General features: G+C 39.6%; 1 protein-coding gene across 1 annotated transcript; it reads left to right on the plus strand.

The window, feature by feature from the left end:
* Positions 1-4,058: 4,058 nt before the first annotated feature.
* Positions 4,059-20,141, plus strand: LOC131901967 (zinc finger protein 844-like; the record flags this gene model as incomplete). The annotated part of the gene is made up of 4 exons (XM_059253003.1): positions 4,059-4,071; positions 6,007-6,126; positions 7,516-7,848; positions 19,641-20,141. Coding segments are annotated over exons 1-4 (967 nt in total), but the record flags the coding sequence as incomplete, so codon positions are not given.
* Between the last annotated feature and the right edge of the window lie 3,891 nt (positions 20,142-24,032).

Below are 24,032 nucleotides of genomic sequence, written 5' to 3' on the forward strand. Positions count from 1 at the left end.
GGCTAACTTGGTTCAAGGATGAAGCTAAAAACATAGAAAAACAATGGAGGGATAAAGGAATACAAGTCTGCCAGGATCAGCTTATTGGAGAAGGTCAATATGCTTCAGCACAAACACAATGTTTATATGATGTCCAAACCCTAATTTTATGTCGAACGGCAGCCTTGAATACATGGGACAGAGTTGAGGAACCAGGAAAAAAAACTGAGTCATTTACAAAGGTTATACAAGGCCCAAAAGAATCTTTCACAGATTTTTTACAAAGACTGGTTTCAGCAGTAAAGAGAATGGTCCTGGATTCAGAAGCTAGTAAGATAATAATTGAATCTTTGGCCTTTGAGAATGCGAGTGCAGCATGCGAAAGAATAATCAGGCCGTTAAAGGCAAGATCTGTACCTTTGGAAGATTGGATTAGAGACACAGTTAATGTTGAAGCTCATGAGCATGATGATACGTGGGTAGGAGAAGCAATTTCAAAAGGTCTGAGGAATGTTAGATGTTTTGGATGTGGAAAGCAAGGACATTTGAAAAGGGACTGTAAACAGGTCATTCCTAGAAACAATGTTTTTTCAAGGGACAATGGCAACAGCAATGCATATCAAAACTACTTTGAGATTTCATCTTTCACCTGTCAGAATGGTTAAGATCAATAACACAAGTGACAGCTAATACTGGCAAGGACATGGAATGGGAATTCATTGCCATTGCAAGTGCAAACTTGTACAGCCACTATGAAAATCAATATGCAATCCCCAAAAAATTGTGAGTCAATCTACCTCAAGACCCAGCTATACCACTCTTGAGCATATACCCAAAAGATGCTCCTCCATCCAACCACAATGACACTTGCTCAACTATGTTCATAGTTGCTTTATTCATAATAGCCAGAAACTGTTCTGTCTATGAGGGATTGTGTTGATTGATGATTTATGTGGGAAGGCTCCTCCACTGAGGGCAGCAATATCCTGAAGAAAGTCAGCCTGGACTAGAAAAGGGAGCTATCTGAGCATGAGACAGTGACTAGGCAAGAGAGAAAGTCGGGAAACAATCTTTGCACATGGGTTTTGCCTTCAACTGTTAGCTTGAGTTTCTATTCTAATCTCCCAAAATGATGGAGTGTGATCTGACACAATCAGCCAAATAAACCCATCCATTGCTTAATATGCTTTCAGTTAGATGATTTAATTGTAGCAGGATAAAAGTAATTTAGAACAAAAAATGGAACAACAAAAGTCATTTTGTTGCTAGGAAGAACCTGGGAATGTTGTCTTTTGGAAGAATGTGTAAGCTATCAAGACTTTAGGTGGCAAAACCATAGGAAGTTATACACAGAACTTAATTGGCTGTTCTTGTAGGACCAGGAAGATGTGAATGTTAAGAGTAATGGCAGAAAGGATTTCATTTGGAAATAGACTCCATAAAAAATTAAGCTAGAGGTCATTTATGTGATGTTTTGTTTCCAAAATCATTCTTATTCTGCTTATGCCCTGGAAATTTAGTAAGGCAGAATTAAAAAATAGTGGGTTAATTCCTTAAATGGAATATTGAATCTGTTGGATGGCTATTTCTGATGACACAGGTCTACAATGAAAAGAAAACAAGTGGGGCAGAAATAAATGAAAATGAAAAGGTAGTTTCAGATGGCAGTTAAGTACTGAAACAGGCAGGAATTTTCAAGGAGTTTACCACCATTATAGAGAAGGCCCTTGCTATGGATTAAAAGCCTAGCAAGGTGCCCTAAAGGTACGACTCTATCCAGCTAAACCTTTAATTTATGGAAGGAGTAAGCAAAGTGATTCATAGTCCCAGGAAGCAGCTTCATACAAAACCCACTGTACCTGTGGTCCAAGAGTGTTAGTGTCCATCACAATTAAGATATCAAACTTTGCAGGATCACCCATCATGTGCTCATCCTGGAAACAAGAAAGAATCAAAATTTAAGGTTATGTACTCTTAGTCTGTGGTTAGAGTTCAGCATTATTGCATACACCTATGTTTGGCAGAGTCAGAAACCCAGTGAAGAGATTGAGAGTTCATTGCATGAAGCTATAAGGATGAAGCCAGGTGTTGTTGGTTGTTTTTTCACTCTTTACTCTTTTGGGGTCCTGCCATCCAGCTCTCAAATAAGTCACACACGTGGAGGCTTATTCTTTCTTATAAATACCTGACCTTAGCATGCTTGGCTTGTTTCTAGCTAGCTTTGCTTAACTTAAATTATCCCATCTATGTTTTGCATCTAGGCTTTTATCTTTCTCTATTCTGTATACCTATCTTTACTATTTACTCTATGGCTTGCTATGTAGCTGGTTGGCTGTTTCCTGGTGTCCTCTCCTTTTCTTGTTCCTCCTTCCTTTTTTCCTCCCAGATTTTTCCTCCCAATTATTCTTTCTGTCTGCAAGAATATTGGCCTTTCCTGCTAAGCTATTGACCATTCAGTTCTTTATTAGACCAATCGGGTATTTTACACATGCTTTAGAAGTATCACAGCTTCACAGAGTTAAATATAACATAAAAGACTGCAAACATCTTTGCATCATTGAAACAAAAGTTCCACAGTATAAACAAATATAACACATATTAAGATAATATTCCACAACAGGCTGAGTTGCATTTTGAAACCACAAGATGTTGAAATACCTAAGCTATGAGGCATCTTCCATGGAGACACAACTGCATATAGGGAGTAGAAGTAACCAAAGAGACAGATGTATGAGGAGTTGCAGGGGTAGGGCCATCTAAGCCCTTTGAAACTGAAGTCCTATGCATCTGAGATAGAGATACAGGATTTAATGTTTGCCCTGCATTGCTTCAGTCTTGCCTTGGCCCAGTCTCCCCTCACTATGTCTCCATTTCTCTCTTTTGGAATATGAATGATATTCTGTGCTATTGTGTGTTGGAAAGATGTAACATGTTTTCTGATTTTACAAGTTGTTACTGTCAAGAGATTGTCTTGATTGTCAGAATAGAGTTTGAACATTTGAACAGTGTAGGGGCTGTTGCAGACTATGAGGATCATTGAAGTGACTAAATGCATTTTCTTAATGGATGACCATGAGCCTATACTGACCTAGGTCAGAATGTAGTTGATTTAATAAAAGCCTTCCAGATAGGATGATGTAATTGCATGTGTATCTCCTTGGTGACTTTCTTTCAGTTGCTTGTAAAACCTTTAGTAGAAAGAGTCTTTCTGGATGAAATTCCTCATGGGTTGTATGATACAAGTCTCTATAACCTCAACCCATTTCTTGTTCTTTGTGTCTACTGTGTTGTGGTTGAAACTAATCACCCAGCTTTCTTCTTGTGCTGTCATTCCTTCACCACCATTATAGACTTTATCTCTAAATCATATAAGATAGAGTAGAAACAATTGCTATTCAGAGCTAGGGCAGTTTGGTAGCCTGCTGTTTTATTTTGTTTGTTTTTGGAGACAAGGTTTGTCTGTCTAGCTCTGTAGGTCCTAAGAGTACACCTCTGTACACCATGCTGGCCTTGAACTCAGAGATCACCCTGGCTGTGGCTCCCAAGTCCTGGGGTTAATGGTGAGTCAACATTCTGTGGTGATGTATTGTGTACCCTAATAAAATTTGCCTGAAGATTAGAGAACAGAACAAGCCACTAGATTAAACATAGAGTCCAGGCAGTAGTGGCATATACCTTTAATCCTAGCACTTGGGAGGCAGAGATCTGTGTGGATCTATGTGAGTTTAAAACCATTCTGGACTACATGAGATTGACTCAGTTTAGAAGAGAAACAGAGCCAGGCAGTGGTGGCATACACCTTTAATCCTAGTATTTGGGAAGCATACACACCATTCATCCCAGCACCAGAAAGGAAGTGATGGCTGGGAGGAGAAAGGTATATAAGGTGTGAGGAGACAGGAACTGAAGGTTTTTCAGGCTGAGGAGTCCTAGAGGTAAGACATGGCAGTGGCTTGTTCCTTTATCTGTCTGATCTTTCAGCATTTACCCCAATGTCTGCTCTTGGTTTTTTATTATAAGACCATTAGAAATTTGAGCAACAACATTCCTGGCTTTTTTTGTTTTTATGCTATTTGGTTATGGCCCAGGAATGTAGGTTTTTGTACATGTCAAATGTGCTGTTGTACTGAGCTTCACCTATATTTTGAATTTTAAAATTTGGCAGAGGGTATCATTCTGTTCTTCAGGATGGCATGTATTCATGACATTAATACTGCCTGTGCCTTCTGAGTCATTGGATTACAGGTACATGACCTTATTCCTGCTTTTTGTTTTTGTTTTGATTTTTTAAATGAATATGAGTGTTCTAGCTGTGTTCATGGATATGTACCATGTGGATACCTGGTCCTCACAGTGATCAAAACATGGTCTCAGAAATTCTGAACTTAGAATAATGGATAATTATGATCCACCACATAAGTATTGGCAATTAAGCCCACTTATATGTAAGACTAGCAAGAGCCCTTTACTACTGAGCCATCTCTCTTGCCCTGTGTTGATTATTTTTCATCAACATTTATATTGCTTGTCGCGTCCGCCTCGACCAGCAAGGATGACACGACGCAACGCCAGGCTCTTCTCTAAGCAGTTTATTCAGGAACCTTGAACAATCTTCTGACCCCGGGGAAAGTCATTTTCTTCTTCTCTCTCACTCTCACTCTCTCTCTCTCTCACTCTCCTCTCTCACTCTCACAGTCACCCACTGGGAAAGTCAGCCCACGCCCTTTATAGCCACTGGGCAATCAACCCCGTGGTGCCACGTGGACAATGCCGCTGGGTCAGACATATGCAAGCAAGCCAGATTAGGTCCAGGTGTGCAGAAGCAAGCCAGATCCTAGCCTTAGCCAAATAAGGAGCACCTGCCATTGGGAAGGCAGAAACCAGACGCCGCGCCATCTTGGAGGCACGGCCGTGCACGGCTCTCTACAATTGCTAATGTTTTCATCTGCCCATTTGTAACTGTTTAAACACATAGTGCCTTTTAGTAAAATTTTATTGATGTTACAGTTTAATTTGTGGCACTGCATATTTCTGGAAGATGAATACAGAACTGGAGTGAATGCATAACTCTTTGTAGGAACTTCAGGAAAAACCTGAGTTCTATCTTTTTTGTTTGTTTGACTGATTTTTACATGGGAGATGGGGGTCTTACTATGTACTTCTGGCTGTCCTGGACCTGATTACATAGACTAGGCTGGCATTCAACTCAGAAGCAGATGTACCTGCCTCTGCCTTCTTATTGCTAGGGTTAAAGGTATGAACTAATACACCCAGTTTGTCCATCTTAATTTTGTTTTTGGTGTTAGTAATTGTTCATACAATTTCTCTCATGTGTACTCTGTATTGTTGATCTGTTTATTTGTCTCTCTACGTTTGTTTATAGATATTTCTCTTGCAAGATGATATCCCATTCAAAGGGTACAGAAATAACAGAAGTGAATATCCTTTTCAGTTTTTCTCTAAATTGACTTGGTGATTACATTATAATGTCTATATCATGAAATAAGTGTGGGGAGCACCAGAATTATATGACTATATGTCCTGGCCAGCGGGATCTTCAGCAGAGACCCTAGAAGGGGGAATGGCAAATGAAAGGGACAAGAGACACAAAGAATTGACAGCAAGACAGTATACTAATCAAGCTGCAAATTTTTATTTTTCTCAGGTGGGTTTTATAGAAGCAGACCAGGAAACTTTCTCTGGGCAAAGATCAGGGGACTGTTGAGTTGCCAAGCAACTCAACCAAGCAACCTAACCACAAAACATTGTTACTAATGGTCATTGTAGCAGAAAGATAAGGAAATGTTAAGTTATTTTCTAATAACTCAGAACTTGTCCAGGCATGTCAAAAGTTTCTGGTTAGTGGCTCAATACTGGACAACAGAAACTTAACTCAGGCAGGCAATATGGCATGACTCTTAAAATTGTCCTCGGCAACTATACTGTCAAAGAAGTATATACTTGGAATAGTATCAGTATCATGCTTTCAGTATTATATGTACATGTATGGGATATTTTAAAATGCAGTGACCTTAGATGATGTGCATGTCGACTTCACTTTGGAAGAGTGGACTTTGCTGGAGCCTTCCCAGAAGAATCTCTACAAAGATGTAATGCTGGAGACCTACAGAAATCTCACTACTATAGGTAAGACTCAATTTTCCTTCATGTTTTAAAATAAGGCAACAACTGTTCCTTGGTTATTGATGCTCTTCTGTAATTTGATTGAGAAAGAAGAAGAATATGGTGAACATATCAGCAATGGTTCTACGGTACACTGAAGATAGAAATTAAAATGTTGTACACTTTTCCATAATATAATATATATTTCCTGGTACTATATTTTAGGATACAGTTGGGGAGATTATAATATTGAAGAATATTGTCAAAGTTCTACAAAACGTGAAAGGTAATTTTTATGTTCAAGCTGATACAAATGTGCCTCTGAAGAAATTGTAATGTCTTCTGGAAGTTTTAAATGCAAGCAACAGTGTAAATAAGCACAGCTTAAATTCACACAAAACAATATATCTCAGTTTCAGGTAGATGAGTTGCATTTGCATGATATTCTTTTAAAAAAGAAATCAAGGAAACAATGCCTTAACAGATATCACCATTTGAGTCATAGCACCATGAGAGCTATGCTATAGAACTGTCAGCCCATTTATTTCATATCACTCATATTACAAAAGGTATTCAGGTTGAAGAGGTGATGTCTCCAAAACTTTCTAATACACAAATATAGTCCATAGTAAAGCTAGTGTAACTCATTTACTTGTGATTGTGCTAGTGAAGTTTAGTGAGGGGGCAGTTAAGAGTCAAGAGTCAAGGAGCAGTTGTTGTGGAGAAAACTTAATCCTTGTACCACAAGTCTATGAGGACAGAAAGTCAAACTGTGTGAATTCAGTATGGAAACCTTTTATTCATTATTCTTCCTTTATTAGGTAGATCATATGTCACTCTGGATACATGCCATATGAGCATAGGGATATAGAAAGACATAACATATGTCTCAGAACAGTTAGAAGATATGTAGCAGTCCCCACATTGAATGTACTCATTGAATTTGATTCAAGTATACAAGTAATTGGCTTTCTAGTTTCATTGTTAATACATCAGCAAACTCAAACTGAAGAAAAACCCTATGATTACTAGGACTGTATAAATACTTCTGTTTGTTCTAGTTCATTTACCAAATTCAGTATGACTCATAGCATAGGAAAATTTATGAATGCAATAGGATGGTAAGGCTCTGGGTTTTTCAAGTTCTCTTCAAATATGTAAAAAAAAAACTCACAAAAAAAGATTCTGTAAATGTGAACCATGTAATAAAGGTTCTGACCATCACAGGTATTTTCAAATATGCAAAATAACCCTTTGTGAAGGGGAACAACATGAGTGTAAAGACAGTGATAAAACCTTAATCTAATTCCTCTTTACAATTGCACCAAATTGTAAAATTAATTCATACAGTTATAAAGATTCAACAGTGTATTGAATGTGGTAATGCTTTTACATGTGCCATTATACTTGCAGGCATGAAAGAGGTCCAACTGGAGAGAAACCTGTATATACTCAATGTGTTAAAGCCTTTGCATATGACAGTCATCTTGAAAAGCATGAAAGAACACATACTGGAGAGAAAATCTATGAATGTAATCAGTGTGCTAAAGCCTTTGCACAACGCAATCATCTTCAAAGGCATGAAAGAACACATACTGGAGAGAAACCCTATAGATGTAATCAATGTGGTAAAGCCTTTGCATATCCCAGTGCTCTTCAAAAGCATAAAAAAACACATACTGGAGAGAAACCCCATGAATGCAATCAGTGTGGCAAAGCCTTTGCACAACACAGTCATCTTCAAAGGCATAAGAGAACACATACTGGAGAGAAACCCTATGGATGTAATCAGTGAGGTAAAGCCTTTGCATATATCAGTAATCTTCAAAATCATGAGAAAAAGTTATACTATAGAGAAACCCTATAAATGTAGTCAGTGTGCTAAAGTTTTACACTTTATACAGGAGTAAAACTTTTTGTGTGCAATCAAGGTATTAAAGCCTTTGCATATTACAGCAGTCTTTGACTACCTGAAAAAGATACTGAGGATTTATTATAAAGTATTGATAAGCCCTTTAGCCAACACACTTATAATCAGTTACACAAGTGCATTTATTCTGTAGAAAAAAATTGACAGTGTCAACAATCTGTTCAAGCATTATGATGTCCATTTTTATATTGTTTGCACCAGCTAACTCATGGAAAAAAAGAATTTATGAATTTATGATGCCCTATATGTAGTATAAAAGGGCAAGCCAAGGAAACCTGACCCTGAAACCAGAAACAGTGAAAGACATACACTTTGTCCAGAGTCATAGAAACACCCTGACACTGAAACCAGACCCAAAATGTTAAAAGGGGCTAGTGAAACCAGAGCCAAAGAAACATTCTACCCTTGGCCAAAAAGTCAACCAATTCCTGGGCTTGAAACCAACCAATCTGTGACCATGAAATCCAGTCAGTCTCTGAGCTTGTTCAAGCTCAGGGATTGAAATCTGAACATTTCCAATTCTGAAAATCTCCCTTGAAAAACTCCACCCCCAAGAAGCCCTAGGAAAACCCTGTGGTTGTTCAGTTGGCAGCTGCCCTTTTCCACCCTGGCACCACTTTCCTGGATTCCTCCCTCCCAGATAAGTGTATGTATCTTGAATGACTTTTGGGTGAAGACCTTCTTTTGCCTTAGCAGATCAGAAACTCCCTAGTGGAGTGGAGCAGAGAAGCAATGGGCAACTCTGCTGGGAAACTCCCTTAGGGGAGCAGAACAGAAGTAACAACTTTTCACTGGAGCCAGAGCAGAAACATCTCTGCTGGGAAACTCCCTAGTGGAGCAGAGAAGCAATGGACACCTCTGCTGGGAAACTCCCTTAGGGGAGTGGAGCAGAGCAGCAACAGACATCTCTGCTGGGAAACTCTTAGTATAGTGGAATGGGGCCCAGTTGTAATGGCTCTCTGTGGGGAGACCATCTGTCACTGTAACACAGCTTCATGTATAGCCTGACTTACTGACAGTCAAGATTCCTTCCTCCACAGCAGTAAGTACCCATGATAGCCTCCCTTCACAGCTGTAGCTATAGTCTGACTTCTGGCAGTCAGGGTACTTTCTCTTCAGAGCTATAGGTATCTACAGAGGTATAGGTAGGCTAGGGGCAGGATCACTCAAGGTCAGGATCAGGGTCAGGGTCAGGGTTAGAGAGTCAGGGTCAGGGTCAGGGTCAGGGTTGTTAGGGTTAGGGTTTAGGGTTAGAGGGTTAGGGTTAGGGTTTTAGGGTTTAGTGTTTAGGGTTTTAGGGTTAGGGTTATTTTATCTTTTTAATAGAAATGAAACTACTTCACTACCTTTTTTTTCTGCTCAATATAAAAAGAACCCAGATATTAATTAATTGACATCTACAAGACTTCTTACTGAAACACACTTTTAATAGTGATCTTCAACATACAAGATTGAGTCCTTTTCTGTGTCACTAATGTATAATTCTTTATTGCTCTCTATTACATCATCAGCCCTGCAACCATGTACGTTAAACCAAGAAAAACAGACTCAGCAGGGTGTCTTCATATATTTTAGCATACTTATTCATTCATACTTTACAAGGAAGAAATTGGAAGCAAACTATTTGAGAAGGGATGGAGTGAATAGAAAAAATGGGAAAGTGGTGTTACATTTTTTAAATAAACTGTATAGAAATAAATTTTAAATAGAAAGAGGGGCTAGAGAGATGGCTCAGCAATTAATAACTCTGAGTGTTTTTACAGAAGACCCAGGTTCCATTCTCAGAACCCACATGGTAGCTAACCATTTGCTGTAACTCCAGTCCCAGGCATCTCCTACCTTCTTCTGGACTCTGTAGGTCCTGTGAACATACACATTCAGGCAAAATACCCTCATAACTAAAATTTAAAACCAATTTAAAAAAGAAAAGAAAAAAGGAAAGAATGGAATTTTCTGCAGTGATGTCACAGGCCTGAGACAGACAGCATCCAGGGGTAATTAAAATGAATTCCTTGTCCCGCATAGAAGAAGCTGTGACCTTCTTCTGAGCCATCTGCACAGAGGTAAAAGCAACCTTGTTCTGTGCTGAAAATAGCTCAGCAGAGCTATCAAACTAAGAGCAGTAACCATAGTGCTGATAGGTAACTTTTCCTTGATGTTTTCTGTGTTTGCATTCCCTGTCCTTTGTTTTGTGAGAACTAATACATCTATCTATTAGATGAAACATTATGATTGACAGGCATCATAGACTCCAAAGCAATCTAATTTCATAGTGCCATTTCTTTGATTTTCAGCTTAGACCTTGTGGTACAATATGAACATGCCAGAGATATTTCTTTCCATCATTTTTATAACTTATATAATTCCTGCATGACTTTGAGGTGAGAATGTCCTAAATGTCACTCGTTTTAGATTGTGATTATGTTCAGAAGTGGATTTGTTAACTGAGCATGCTTAAGAAGTGGGAGAATGCTACATGAACATGTCCAGACTCCCTAAGTAAAATCCCCATGCTTCCTCTGTTTTGGAAAAACATTGGTTTGGAAATAACTCCTATGCTCTCCTTGCCTCCTGCAGGCAAGAAATTTTTCTCATTTCTTCCATCTTGACTGTTGTGATGGCTATTCTTGGTAGTCAAACTAACTACCTCTGAAATTAACCAATATACAAAGAAATGGGTATACCTGGGAAGGATTTTACTTAATTAAAGGTTTTGAAATGGGAAAATCCTTCATTAATCTTGATCTTTTGAGGTAATAAAATCTACCTGTAATCTTGTCAGATCTTCTGGTGGCAGACTACATATATAAAAGAAATTGAAGAAGGAAGCTCTTTCTCTTTGAATGATTGTCCTGGCTGTGGCTGGGAAGGTTATTTCTTTATTATCTTTAGAGCCTAGATCTTAGGAATTCTGGTATATACTGAAGACCATCTGAGACATCCAGCCTCATGGATTAAAGAACTATTGAATTCTTCAACTTTTCATTGGTAAACAACCAATGCTGGACTAGCTGGACTACAGTCTGTGAGATATTCTAATAAATCCACTTACTAAATACATACAGAGATTTATTTTATCAGTTCTATTCAAGCAGAGAACCTTGACTAATACTGCTGTATTTTCAGCTGCCCATTGAGTAACACATGCTAGCTAACTATAGTGCCCATAAAAGCATTTTTCCTTGCTCATTTTCTCTCTAAGTATTCAACTTATTGTGAAGACTACACTTTTTATTATTATTAAAATTTCAGGTGATTGAAATGCATTTCAGAAGAAAACTCCTAAAGCAATGGAGCTATCATCCAGCCTTCTGATGGGAGAAAGATCTATCATCTTGTTTGTGATCTAGTTCCTGTTTTTCTCTTCTGGTTGTCTGAAGTCCCTGGGACAACCAGATAAAAAGTACCTTCAGTTCACCTGACCTCAGCATGGAGCCACAGAGCAAACATCTCCTTTTTTTGTCCTAAAATCTCTCTTAATTGCTAATATTTTGGGCACCCTTCTGTTGTTCAAATGTTAAATGTTCTTATAATAAAAAACCTTGAGCCAGATATTGGGGTGAAAGCTGAAAGATCAGAGAAGCAGAACAAGCCACTGCCATGTCTTTCTTGAGTCCTCACTCAAAAGGGTCTCAGTTGAACTGGCCCCAGCAAGAGCCCTGCACCACTTCTGACTGACAGATTGGAGGCCCTGATTGGCTCCTGAAGACTGAGTGACAAGAGAAAGTCCCTTAGGGTTACCCTGTGCTTAAAGACATAGCACAGTGATTCCTTGGCCCTGCCTCCCACTCCAGACCCAGACTTTTCCAAATTTACACAGGTAAGCATTTCAATAGTACTAGCCTTGGCTCCATGAAAGATAGCTGACCCTGCTATCTTCCTGCACTCCATAGGCACTTTCCAGTCTTCCTCCTGCACACAATGTGGCTAGCTTGCACAGCCCATTACACAATGTGGAATAGAATGATTCCCCTCTCCCCCAGGTGGAAGGCTACAATGATAATAGTGTGTACCCTAATAAAGCTTGCCTGAGTATCAAGAGGACAGAGCAAGCCACTAGATTAGACACAGATTAGATTAGAGGTCAGGCAATGGTGGTACACACTTTTAATTCTAAAACTCAGGAGGCAGAGATCCATCTGGATAGCTGTGAGTTTCAGGTGGCAGTCAATTGCTGAAACAGGCAGGGATTTTCAAGGAATTAATCATCATTATAAAGGAGGCCCTTGCTATAGAATGGAAGCATACCAAGGTGCCCTAAGGATAAGACTCCATCCAGCTAAAGCTTCAATTTATGGAAGGAGTAAGCAAAGTGATTTCGAGTCCCAGGAAGCAACTTCATACAAAATCTGCTGTTCCTGTGGTCCAAGTATGTTAATGTCCATCCCAATTAAGAAATCAAACTTTGCAGGATCACCCTTCATGGGCTAGTCCTGGAAACAAGAAAATCAAATTTTAAGGTCAAGATTCTTACTCTGTGGTTACAGTTCAGGATTGTTGCAAGCATCTGTGTTTGGCAGAGTCAGAAACCCAGTGAGAAGACTGTAAGAGTTCATTGCATGATGCTTGATGTTATTGGTTGTTTTTGTTTTTGTTTTTTAACTCTTTACTCTTTTGGTGTCCTGCCACTCAGCTCTCAACACTCACACACACAGAGGCTTATTCTTTCTTACAAATGCCCAGCCTTAGTTTGGGTTGTTTCTAGCCAGATTTTCTTAAATTATCCCATCTAACTTATGCCTCTGGGCTTTTATCTTTCTCTATTCTATATGCCTCTGGTCTTTTATCTTTCTCTATTCTGATTATACCTTTCTTTACTTCTTACTCCATGGCTTGCTGTGTAGCTAGGTGGCTAGCCCCTGGTGTCCTCTCATTTTCTTGCTTCTTCTTCCTTTTTTCCTTTCCAGATTTCTCCTCACATTCCGTCTGCCAGCCCTGCCTTTCCTTTCCTGCCAAGCTATTGCCCATTCAGCTCTTTATTAGACCAATCAGATATTTTAGACAGGCAAAGTATCACAGTCTCACAGAGTTAAACAAATGCAACACAACAGAATGCAACACATCTTTGCATTTTTAAAACAAATGTTCAACATAAACAGATATAACACATTTTAAAATAACATTCCACAACAGCCTGGGTAGCATTTTGAGACCACAAGATGTTGAGATATCTAAGGTATGAGACATTTTACATGGAGACTGAGCTGCATATAGATAGTGAAAGTAACCAAAAAGAGAGATGTATGAGAAGTTGCAGGAATAGGGCCATCTAAGCCCTTTGAAACTGAAGCCCTATGTGTCTGAGACAGAGTTAAAGAATTTGATGTTTGTCCTACTGTGTTTCAGTCTTGCCTTGGTCCAGTCTTCCCTCACTATGTCTCCATTTCTCTCATTTGGAATGGTAATGGTATTCCAACATCTATTGTGTATTGGAAAGATGTAACTTGATTTATGAGTTTACAAGATGGCACTGTCAAGAGATGGTCTTGAGTATCAGAAGAGACTTTGGACATTTGAACAGCTCAGGGGCTGTTGCAGACTATGAGGATCATTGAAGTGACTAAATGCATTTTCTTTGTGGATGACCATCACATAAAATACAGTAGAAGCAATTGCTATTACAGGCTAAGGCAGTTTGGTAGCCTGCTGTTTTATTTTTGTTTGTTTGTTTGTTTGTTTTTGAAGACAAGGTTTGTCTTTATAGCCCTGGCTGTCATGAAAGTAGCTGTGTGCACCAGGCTGGGCTTGAACTCAGAGATCCCCCTGACTCTGGCTCCTAAATCCTGGGATTAAAGGTGGGCCAACATTCTTGGCTTTTTTTTTTTATATTATTGGGTGATGGGCCTGTGGTGTAGGTTTTTGTACACGTCAAGCATATGCTAGTGTACTAAGCTTTACTCATACCTTGAATTTAAAAATTTGGCAGAGGTTATCATTCTGCTTCCCAGGATGGCATGTATTCATGACATTAATATTGCCTGAGCCTTCTGAGTCATTGGATTGTAGGTGCATGACCTTCTTGCTGCCTGTTGTGTTTGTTTTGAATTTTTTAAGTGAATATCAGTATTTTACTTGTATGCATGGGTATGCACCATGTGGGTACCTGGTGATCACCTCACAGTGTTCAAAAGATGGTCTCAGAAACCCTGAACTTGGAATAATGAATAATTCTGATGCCCATGTAAGTACTGGCAATTGAGCCTACCTATATGCAAGACCAGCAAGAGCTGGCAATTGAGCCTACCTATATGCAAGACCAGCAAGAGCTCTTTACTACTGAGCCATCTCTCCTGCCCTGTGTTGATTATATATGATCAACATTTATATCGTTTATGTTTTCATCTGTCCATTTGTAATTGTTTATTAATGTAAAATCTTTTAGTAATAATATTTTAGTAAATAATCTTTTAGTAAAATCTTATTGATGTTACAGTATAAATTAGGGCACTTCAGGTTTCTGCAAGGTGAATACAGAACTGGAATGAATGCATAACTCTTTGTAGGCACTTCAGTAAAAACCTCTGAGTTCTTTCTATCATTTTTGTTAGTTTGACTGATTTTTTTTTTTGAGACAGCGTTTCTCTGTGTAGCTTTGTGCCTTTCCAGGAACTCACTTTGTAGACCATGATGGCTTCAAACTCACAGAGATCCACCTGCCTCTGCCTCCCGAGTGCTGGGATTAAAGGCATGTACCACCACCACCTGGCAAGATTGACTAATTTTTTTACATGGGAGACAGGATCTCAATATGTACTTCTGGCTGTCCTTGACTTGATTGCATAGACTAGGTTGGCATTCCACTCAGAGACAGATATACTTGCCTCTTCTTTCTGAGTACTGGGGTTAAAGGTGTAAGCCAGTTTATCTATCTTATTTTTCTTCTCTGTAGTTAGTAACTGCTCACACAATTTCTCTCATGTGTACTGTGTACTGTTGATCTGTTTATTTGTCTCTCTGTGTTTGTTAATAGGCATTTCTCTTGTAAGGTGATATTCCACTCAAACGGTACAGAAATGACAGAGATGACCCTCCTATCAAGTTTTCTTCAAAATGACTTAGTGGTTACATTATAATGTATATGTCATGGAATAAGTGTGGGGAGCACAAGAATTATATGACTATGCTATGTTGTCAGTATCATGCTTTCTGTTGTACACATGTATGGGATGTTTTAGAATGCAGTGACCTAGGATGATGTGCATGTTGACTTCACTTGGGAAGAGTGGACTTTGCTGGATCCTTCCCAGAAGAATCTCTACAAAGATGTGATGTTGGAGACTTACAGGAACCTCACTACTATAGGTAAGACTGAATTTTTCTTCACATTTTAAAATAAGCAACTGTTCTTTGGTTATTGCTGCTTCTCTAATATGATTGAGAAAGAAGATGAATGAGGTGAATGAATCAATCATAGTTCTAAGGTTCACTGAAGATAGTAACTTAAATTTTGCACAATTTTCAATAATATAACATACATTTTTTGGTAGTATATTTTAGGATACAGTTTGGAAGACTATAATATCAAAGAACATCATCACAGTTCTAGGAGATATGAAAGGTAATTTTCATGTGCTAGGTGATACAACTGTGCCTCTGAACAAATTGTTATGTGCCCTGGAAGTTTTAAACAAAAGCAACAGTGTAAATAAGCACAGCTTATAGTGCGTTGATGATTATTAAATTCTCACAAAACCATATACCTCTATTTCAGGTAGGTGAATTGCATTTGCCATGCATTATTTTAAGAAAAAAAACAAGAAAACAATGCCTTAACAGATATTGCCATTTGAATCATAGCACCATGAGAGCTGTGCTGTCTTACAAAAGGCATATTTGTTGTGACTGTGCTCAGTTGAGTGAGAGGGGAAATTAGAGTCAAAAGTCAAGGGACATTTTTTGTGGAGAAACTTTAATCCTTATACCAAAAGCCTATGAGGAATAGAAAGTCATACAGTGAATTAAATGTGGAAACCTTTTATTTGTTATTCTTTCTTTACTAGGTAGATCATATATTACTCTGGATACAAGGCATGTGAGCATAGTGATATGGAAAGACAAAACATACATCACTCTCAGAGCAATTAGAAGATATGTAAGAGTCCCCACATTAAGTATACTTGTTGAATTTGATTCAAGCATACAAGTAATTGGTTTTCCAGCTTTACTGTTAATACATCAACAAACTCACACTGCAGAAAAGCCCTATGAGTATTAGGATATTGCTGCCTGGTGTGCAAACCTCCAGTCAGCACCAAGGTATGCAAAAGAAATCCACAAATGTGTCAAGGACTAGACTTTATCTATCTGGGGGGTGCAAGGAAGAAAGCACATATATTCTGATGGTAACTTTCTGTATTACTGCATCTTGAAAAAAATCTGTCTCTACACAGCTATGTCTCTCTTCTACAGCTACATCTCTCTTCTACACAGCCACACATCTCTATACAGCTATGTCTCTCTACTATACAGCCATATATCTCTATACACAGTTACATCTCTTTTCTATATATCTCTTCCTACATACATCTTTACATAGCTACCTACTACTCCATCTCTCTGCACAGCTCTCTCTTCTACATAGCTACTCATCTCTCTACACAGCTCTTTCTGCCCACATCTCCTTCAACAAGAAAACTCTGGACAATATATAAGTTATATATTCATTGTCTGAGCCATTTTGATAACATATGAGAAAATGACAGTTTGTCAGGCTAGGGGTTCATGCTGACTGGCTAGTGATTAAGCAAGCCTGCAGGTTTAAGTAATCAGCATTCCCCAACAGAGAGTGACATTGAAATTCAGGACCTAAACAATGAATAGGTAGTTGGCTGAACCTTGAGTCTTGTGTCATAAAGTAAGGTTAGGAGTATATGCAGAAAGTCAATTGCTGAGAGGATTTGTACAGGGAATTGTGTTTTCATGTTATCTGCTAGGTTTTCATAAGTGGAAAAACTGGCACAAAAGTTGTTTCATGCCTCACCTTGGTACAGCAATAGACACCTGGGAATTTGTCCTTGTACAATTCATCTCCAGGGGCAACTAGTCCATTGTGGATTTGCTATGAGGTCTACAATTAGCTAAATGTATAAAAATATGTCTTTGTTTGTAGCTGAGAATACTTTTATTTTCCTATGTCAGTCTGAGTTATGAAAAATATCCCAGTATTATTTCTATTCATCAAAACTGTACAGCTTAAGAAGAGATCATCTTCCTGACCATCCACAGATACATGTGTGCCTAGTAGATGGAATATATACATGAGATAAACACACAAGCAGTGGAGAAAATATCTATAGCTGTTTTAGGAAAGAAATGTAGTGACCCATGAGAAAAAATAAAGACAGAAGCAATCAGTCATTCACAGACTGTACCCCAATGGTTTTTTCTAAGTGGAACTCCCCATCAGATAATTATTAATCTTGTGGGTTGACTTTAATTATTAATTGCCATCTGTTGTATTTATGTCATGGTTTGTGACTCTACAATTGTGTAAATACTTCTGTTTGTGCTAGTTAACTTAGAAAATGTGGTATGACTCACTGCTGGAGTCCAGCTCTGGATGTGGGCAGGGTATGAAGATCATAGGAATCAGACACAGGACACCTCTTAGTTTTGTTTTAGGACAGATGGACAGAGAAGAACCATATCTCGACATGGCTTGTCCTACTCTGACAACCTCTATCTCTTACAGGCTTTATTTATACACAAAATCATTTTCACTTGAGCATCTTTTAATCATCATTGATAAACAAAGTTATTTTTTCTAATCATTTCCCTCAAGTTCTGACATCATTGATAAACAGAGTTAATAATTTTTACTCATTAACCCCATAACCCAATTCTTAAGAATGTAGAGGTATATGACAGCCTGTTCTCAGGCTGGTTGCTCTAATGGCTACTTCAAGGATGCTACATGAAAACAAAATTTGTATGCCATCCCAGGCATATTGTCCTGTCACAAGCATGTTATTATTAACTCTTAACAGTCAGTGTGAATGAGAAATACACTCAGTCCAAACCTGCTGCAGTTATTATTCAAATTCTGGTATCATACAATGTTTATATTTTATATCTTTACAGAATTTGTCTATATGTCTAATCTGTTGTTCCTTGGTCATATGACACCACAATGGCTATACATGTGCTAACTTTTATGAGAAAGGGAGGTCCTGGCATTTTATTATATTACCTCTGCATTCCGTTTTTGGTTCATCAATATAAGTCTCTGTGTAGGGCCGAGGTAACTTCAGCTAATCTAACTTTGCTGCTATATGTGCCCCATAATTGCCTGAGTGTATAGTGAGAAGAGTCTTGCAATTTCAACTATGGCCAACTCCTTTAGCCCACCAAATCATGTTGACCTTTTTGAGTTTGTTTTGAATGTGTTGTTCCTGCAAAAGTAAAGGAACAGATGTTTCAAGAATGTCTCATCACCTCATAAAGAGACTTTTGGCTTTTTTATGTACATCACAATCTCCAAGGCATAAGAAAGACCTTCAAGTAGCTAAGGACATCTCCACAGAAGCAGGGGGATGTAGTATGTTCAGGACTGTCATGAGGAAGCTTAGAAGTAGCATTCCTGGGAGAAGGCATAAATGATTCATGTGAAATTTTCCATCAGCCCAGTATCCCCATTTTGTTCAAATATTAAAAATCTCCCAAGTATGCAACAGGTGGAGATTAAAACCAAAGGTGGCACAAAGGCCATCATGTGGCTCAGATTTGCTGTATCTTTGTCAAGCAGCTGTGCTGGCTTTATGACTTTTGCCATTCTCATCAGATATAGCTGTGGTAGGTTACAATATAGGAAGATTTGTGAATGCAGTAAGGGTGATAAAGTTCTGAGTTTTTCAAGTTCTCTTCAGATATGTAAAAAATCTCTTATAGAAAAAGATTCAGTAAATGTGAACCATGTAATAAAGGATCTAACGATCACAGGTCTCTTCAAAATAATGCAAAGCAATCCTTAATTAAGGAGAACAATATGATTGTAAACACAGTGATATTGAATGTGGTAAAGCTTTTACATGTGCCAATTATTTTTGCACGTATGAAAGAAGTCAAAGTGGAGAGAAATCTTCTGAATATATTCAATGTGTTAAAGCCTTTGCTTATGGCAGTCAGCTTCAAAGGCATGAGAAAATACATACTGGAGAGAAACCCTATGAATGGACTCAATGAGGTAAAGCCTTTGCCCATCACAATAATCTTCAAATGCATGTGAATGTAATCAGTGTGAAAAAGCCTTTGTATGTCAAAGTCATCTTCAAATACATAAAAGAAAACATACTGAAGAGAAACCCTATGACTGTAATCAATGTGATAAAGTTTTTGCATGTAATAGTACTCTTCAAAGACATGAAAGAATACAGAGTGGAGAGAAACCCTATGAATGTAATCAATGTGGTAGAACCTTTTCTCATCACAGTAATCTTCAAATGCATAAAAGAACACATACTGCAGAGAAACACTATGAATGTAATCAGTGTGAAAAAGCCTTTGCATGTCAAAGCCAACTTCAAATGCATAAAAGGAAACATACTAGAGAGAAACTATATGAATGTAATCAGTGTGATAAAGTCCTTGCTTGTAATAATTCTCTTCAAAGGCATAAAAGAACACATACTGGAGAGAAATCATATGAATGTACTTAATGTAGTAAAGCCTTTGCACAATACAGTGATCTTCAAAGACATAAAAGAACACATACTGGAGAGAAACCCTACAAATGTAATCAATGTAGTAAAGCCTTTGCACAGCACTGTACTCAAATACATAAAAGAAGACATACTGGAGAGAAACCGTATGAATGTACTCAGTGTGAAAAAGGCTTTGCATGTAATAATACTCTTCAAATACATAAAAGAACACATACTGGAGACAAACCCCATGAATGTACTCAGTGTGAAAAAGCCTTTGCATGTAATAGTACTCTTCAAATACATAAAAGAACACATACTGGAGAAAAACCCTATGAATGTACTCAATGTGGTAAAGCCTTTGCACAGCAGAGTAATCTTCAAATGCATAAAAGGACACATACTGGAGAGAAACTATATGAATGTAATCAGTGTGAAAAAACCTTTGCCTGTCAAAGTCATCTTCAAATGCATAAAAGAATACATACTGGAGAGAAACCCTATGAATGTAATCAGTGTGGTAAAGCCTTTGCACAGCAGAGTACTCTTCAAAGGCATAAAAGAATACATACGGGAGAGAAACCCTATGAATGTAGTGAATGTGGTAAACCATTTGCATGTGTCCGTAGTCTTCAAAATCATGAGAAAAAACTGTTCTGCAGTGACACCCTATAAATGTAGTCAGTATGCTATAGTTTTTCACTTTATTGAGGAGTAAAACGTTTTCTGTGCAATCAATCTGTTAAAGCCTTTGCATGTTTCAATAATCTTTGAGTACCTGAAAAAGATACTAATGGCTTCTTCTTATAGATTATTTGGTAAGATCTTTAGACAACACACTTACAGTCATTTGCACAAAAGTATTTGTTCTGTAGATAAAAAAGCTGACAGTGTCAATAATCTGTTCAAACATGTCCATTTTTATATTGTTTGTACCAGCTAAACCATGGGAAAAATCAATTTATGAATTTATGAAGCCCTTTGTGTAGGGTAAAAGGGCCAGCCAAAGAAACACACCCTGACCCTGAAACCAGAGCCAAAGAAACACATTGGCTTTGAAACCAGAGCCCATGAAATAAACACCCTAGCCGTGAAATCAGAGTCAAAAGGTTAAAAGGGGCCAGTGAAAGAAACACATTTTGACTTTGAAACTAGAGGCAAAGAAACATTCTGCCTCCACCAACTGAACACAAAACCAACCAATCCCTGAGCTTGAAACCAACTAATACATAAGCAAGAAATCCAGCCAATCTCTTAGCTTGTTTAAGCTCAAGTTTAATTCCCAACTTGAAAATAATCTCCCTGGAAAAACACCCCTAAGAAGCTCAATATAAATCCTGTGCTTGTTCAGTTGGCAGCTGCCCTTTTCTACCCTGGCAGAGCCACTCACCTGGATTCCTCCCTCTCAAATAAATGTATGTATCTTTTTTTTTTTTTGTTTTTTTTTTGTTTTTCAAGACAGGGTTTCTCTGTGTAGCTTTGGTACCTTTCCTTCAACTCACTCTGTAGTCCAGGTTGGCCTCGAACCCACAGAGATCCGCCTGCCTCTGCCTCCCATGAAGGCATGCGCCACTACCACCCGGCCTAAATGTATGTATTTTGTATCCGTTTTGGGTGAAGAACTTCTTTTGCCTTAGCAGATCAAAACTTCCTCATGGAGTAGAGCAGAGAAGCAATGGGCACCTCTGATGAGAAATTACCTTTTGGGAGCAGTGCATAAGTAACAACTTTTTGCATGGAACTGGAGCAGACTGCTACATCTCTACAGTGGTTTCCCTCTCAGTTGAGTGAGGCAGAGAAGTAACAATTCGGGATGGATCTGAGAAGAAATGGACATCTGTGCTGGGAAACTCCATAGTACAGCAGAGCAGAGCAGAAAAGCAATGAACACCTCTGCTGGGAAACTCCCATAGGGGAGTGGAGCAGAGCCTGGCTGTAACAGCTTTCTCTCAAAGAGGAGCAAGATTCCTTCATCCTGCTGTGAGATCATCCTCAGGTGGAATACAGCTTTGGGTATAGCCTGACTTCCTGACAGTTGTGATTCCTTTCTCCTCACTGCTGTAAGTATTCAGGATACCTTCCCTTCACAACTGTAGCTATAGCCTGAATTCTGACAGTCAGGGTACCTTTCTCTCCTGAGCTATAGGTATCTACAGAGCTGTAGATAGTTCAGGGACAGGGTAACTCAAGGTCAGGATCATGGTTAGAGGGTCAGGGTCAGAGGGTCAGGATTAGGGTCTGGGTGTAGGCTTAGGTCAGCATTGGAGTCAAGGGTTAGGGGGTTAGAGGGTGGGAGAGTTAGAGTATTGGGGTTGGGATAGGTGTTCTGGTCGGGTCCGGTGTCAGTATCCTGGTCAGGGTACTGATCAAGATGTTCGTGGTCCGGGTTGGGTCCTGTAACTCAGTGTTGTTGGTTTAGGGTTAGGGTTAGGGTTAGGGTTAGGGTTAGGGTTAGGGTTAGGGTTAGGGTTAGGGTTAGGGTTAGGGTTAGGGTTAGGGTTAGGGTTAGGGTTAGGGTTAGGGTTAGGGTTAGGGTTAGGGTTAGGGTTAGGGTTAGGGTTAGGGTTAGGGTTAGGGTTAGGGTTAGGGTTAGGGTTAGGGTTAGGGTTAGGGTTAGGGTTAGGGTTAGGGTTAGGGTTAGGGTTAGGGTTAGGGTTAGGGTTAGGGTTAGGGTTAGGGTTAGGGTTAGGGTTAGGGTTAGGGTTAGGGTTAGGGTTAGGGTTAGGGTTAGGGTTAGGGTTAGGGTTAGGGTTAGGGTTAGGGTTAGGGTTAGGGTTAGGGTTAGGGTTAGGGTTAGGGTTAGGGTTAGGGTTAGGGTTAGGGTTAGGGTTAGGGTTAGGGTTAGGGTTAGGGTTAGGGTTAGGGTTAGGGTTAGGGTTAGGGTTAGGGTTAGGGTTAGGGTTAGGGTTAGGGTTAGGGTTAGGGTTAGGGTTAGGGTTAGGGTTAGGGTTAGGGTTAGGGTTAGGGTTAGGGTTAGGGTTAGGGTTAGGGTTAGGGTTAGGGTTAGGGTTAGGGTTAGGGTTAGGGTTAGGGTTAGGGTTAGGGTTAGGGTTAGGGTTAGGGTTAGGGTTAGGGTTAGGGTTAGGGTTAGGGTTAGGGTTAGGGTTAGGGTTAGGGTTAGGGTTAGGGTTAGGGTTAGGGTTAGGGTTAGGGTTAGGGTTAGGGTTAGGGTTAGGGTTAGGGTTAGGGTTAGGGTTAGGGTTAGGGTTAGGGTTAGGGTTAGGGTTAGGGTTAGGGTTAGGGTTAGGGTTAGGGTTAGGGTTAGGGTTAGGGTTAGGGTTAGGGTTAGGGTTAGGGTTAGGGTTAGGGTTAGGGTTAGGGTTAGGGTTAGGGTTAGGGTTAGGGTTAGGGTTAGGGTTAGGGTTAGGGTTAGGGTTAGGGTTAGGGTTAGGGTTAGGGTTAGGGTTAGGGTTAGGGTTAGGGTAGGGTTAGGGTTAGGGTTAGGGTTAGGGTTAGGGTTAGGGTTAGGGTTAGGGTTTAGGGTTAGGGTTAGGGTTAGGGTTAGGGTTAGGGTTAGGGTTAGGGTTAGGGTTAGGGTTAGGGTTAGGGTTAGGGTTAGGGTTAGGGTTAGGGTTAGGGTTAGGGTTAGGGTTAGGGTTAGGGTTAGGGTTAGGGTTAGGGTTAGGGTTAGGGTTAGGGTTAGGGTTAGGGTTAGGGTTAGGGTTAGGGTTAGGGTTAGGGTTAGGGTTAGGGTTAGGGTTAGGGTTAGGGTTAGGGTTAGGGTTAGGGTTAGGGTTAGGGTTAGGGTTAGGGTTAGGGTTAGGGTTAGGGTTAGGGTTAGGGTTAGGGTTAGGGTTAGGGTTAGGGTTAGGGTTAGGGTTAGGGTTAGGGTTAGGTTAGGGTTAGGGTTAGGGTTAGGGTTAGGGTTAGGGTTAGGGTTAGGGTTAGGGTTAGGGTTAGGGTTAGGGTTAGGGTTAGGGTTAGGGTTAGGGTTAGGGTTAGGGTTAGGGTTAGGGTTAGGGTTAGGGTTAGGGTTAGGGTTAGGGTTAGGGTTAGGGTTAGGTTAGGGTTAGGGTTAGGGTTAGGGTTAGGGTTAGGGTTAGGGTTAGGGTTAGGGTTAGGGTTAGGGTTAGGGTTAGGGTTAGGGTTAGGGTTAGGGTTAGGGTTAGGGTTAGGGTTAGGGTTAGGGTTAGGGTTAGGGTTAGGGTTAGGGTTAGGGTTAGGGTTAGGGTTAGGGTTAGGGTTAGGGTTAGGGTTAGGGTTAGGGTTAGGGTTAGGGTTAGGGTTAGGGTTAGGGTTAGGGTTAGGGTTAGGGTTAGGGTTAGGGTTAGGGTAGGGTTAGGGTTAGGGTTAGGGTTAGGGTTAGGGTTAGGGTAGGGTTAGGGTTAGGGTTAGGTTAGGGTTAGGGTTAGGGTTAGGGT

The sequence above is a fragment of the Peromyscus eremicus genome, unplaced genomic scaffold, assembly GCF_949786415.1.
Source record: "Peromyscus eremicus unplaced genomic scaffold, PerEre_H2_v1 PerEre#2#unplaced_876, whole genome shotgun sequence".
Taxonomy (NCBI): domain Eukaryota; kingdom Metazoa; phylum Chordata; class Mammalia; order Rodentia; family Cricetidae; genus Peromyscus; species Peromyscus eremicus.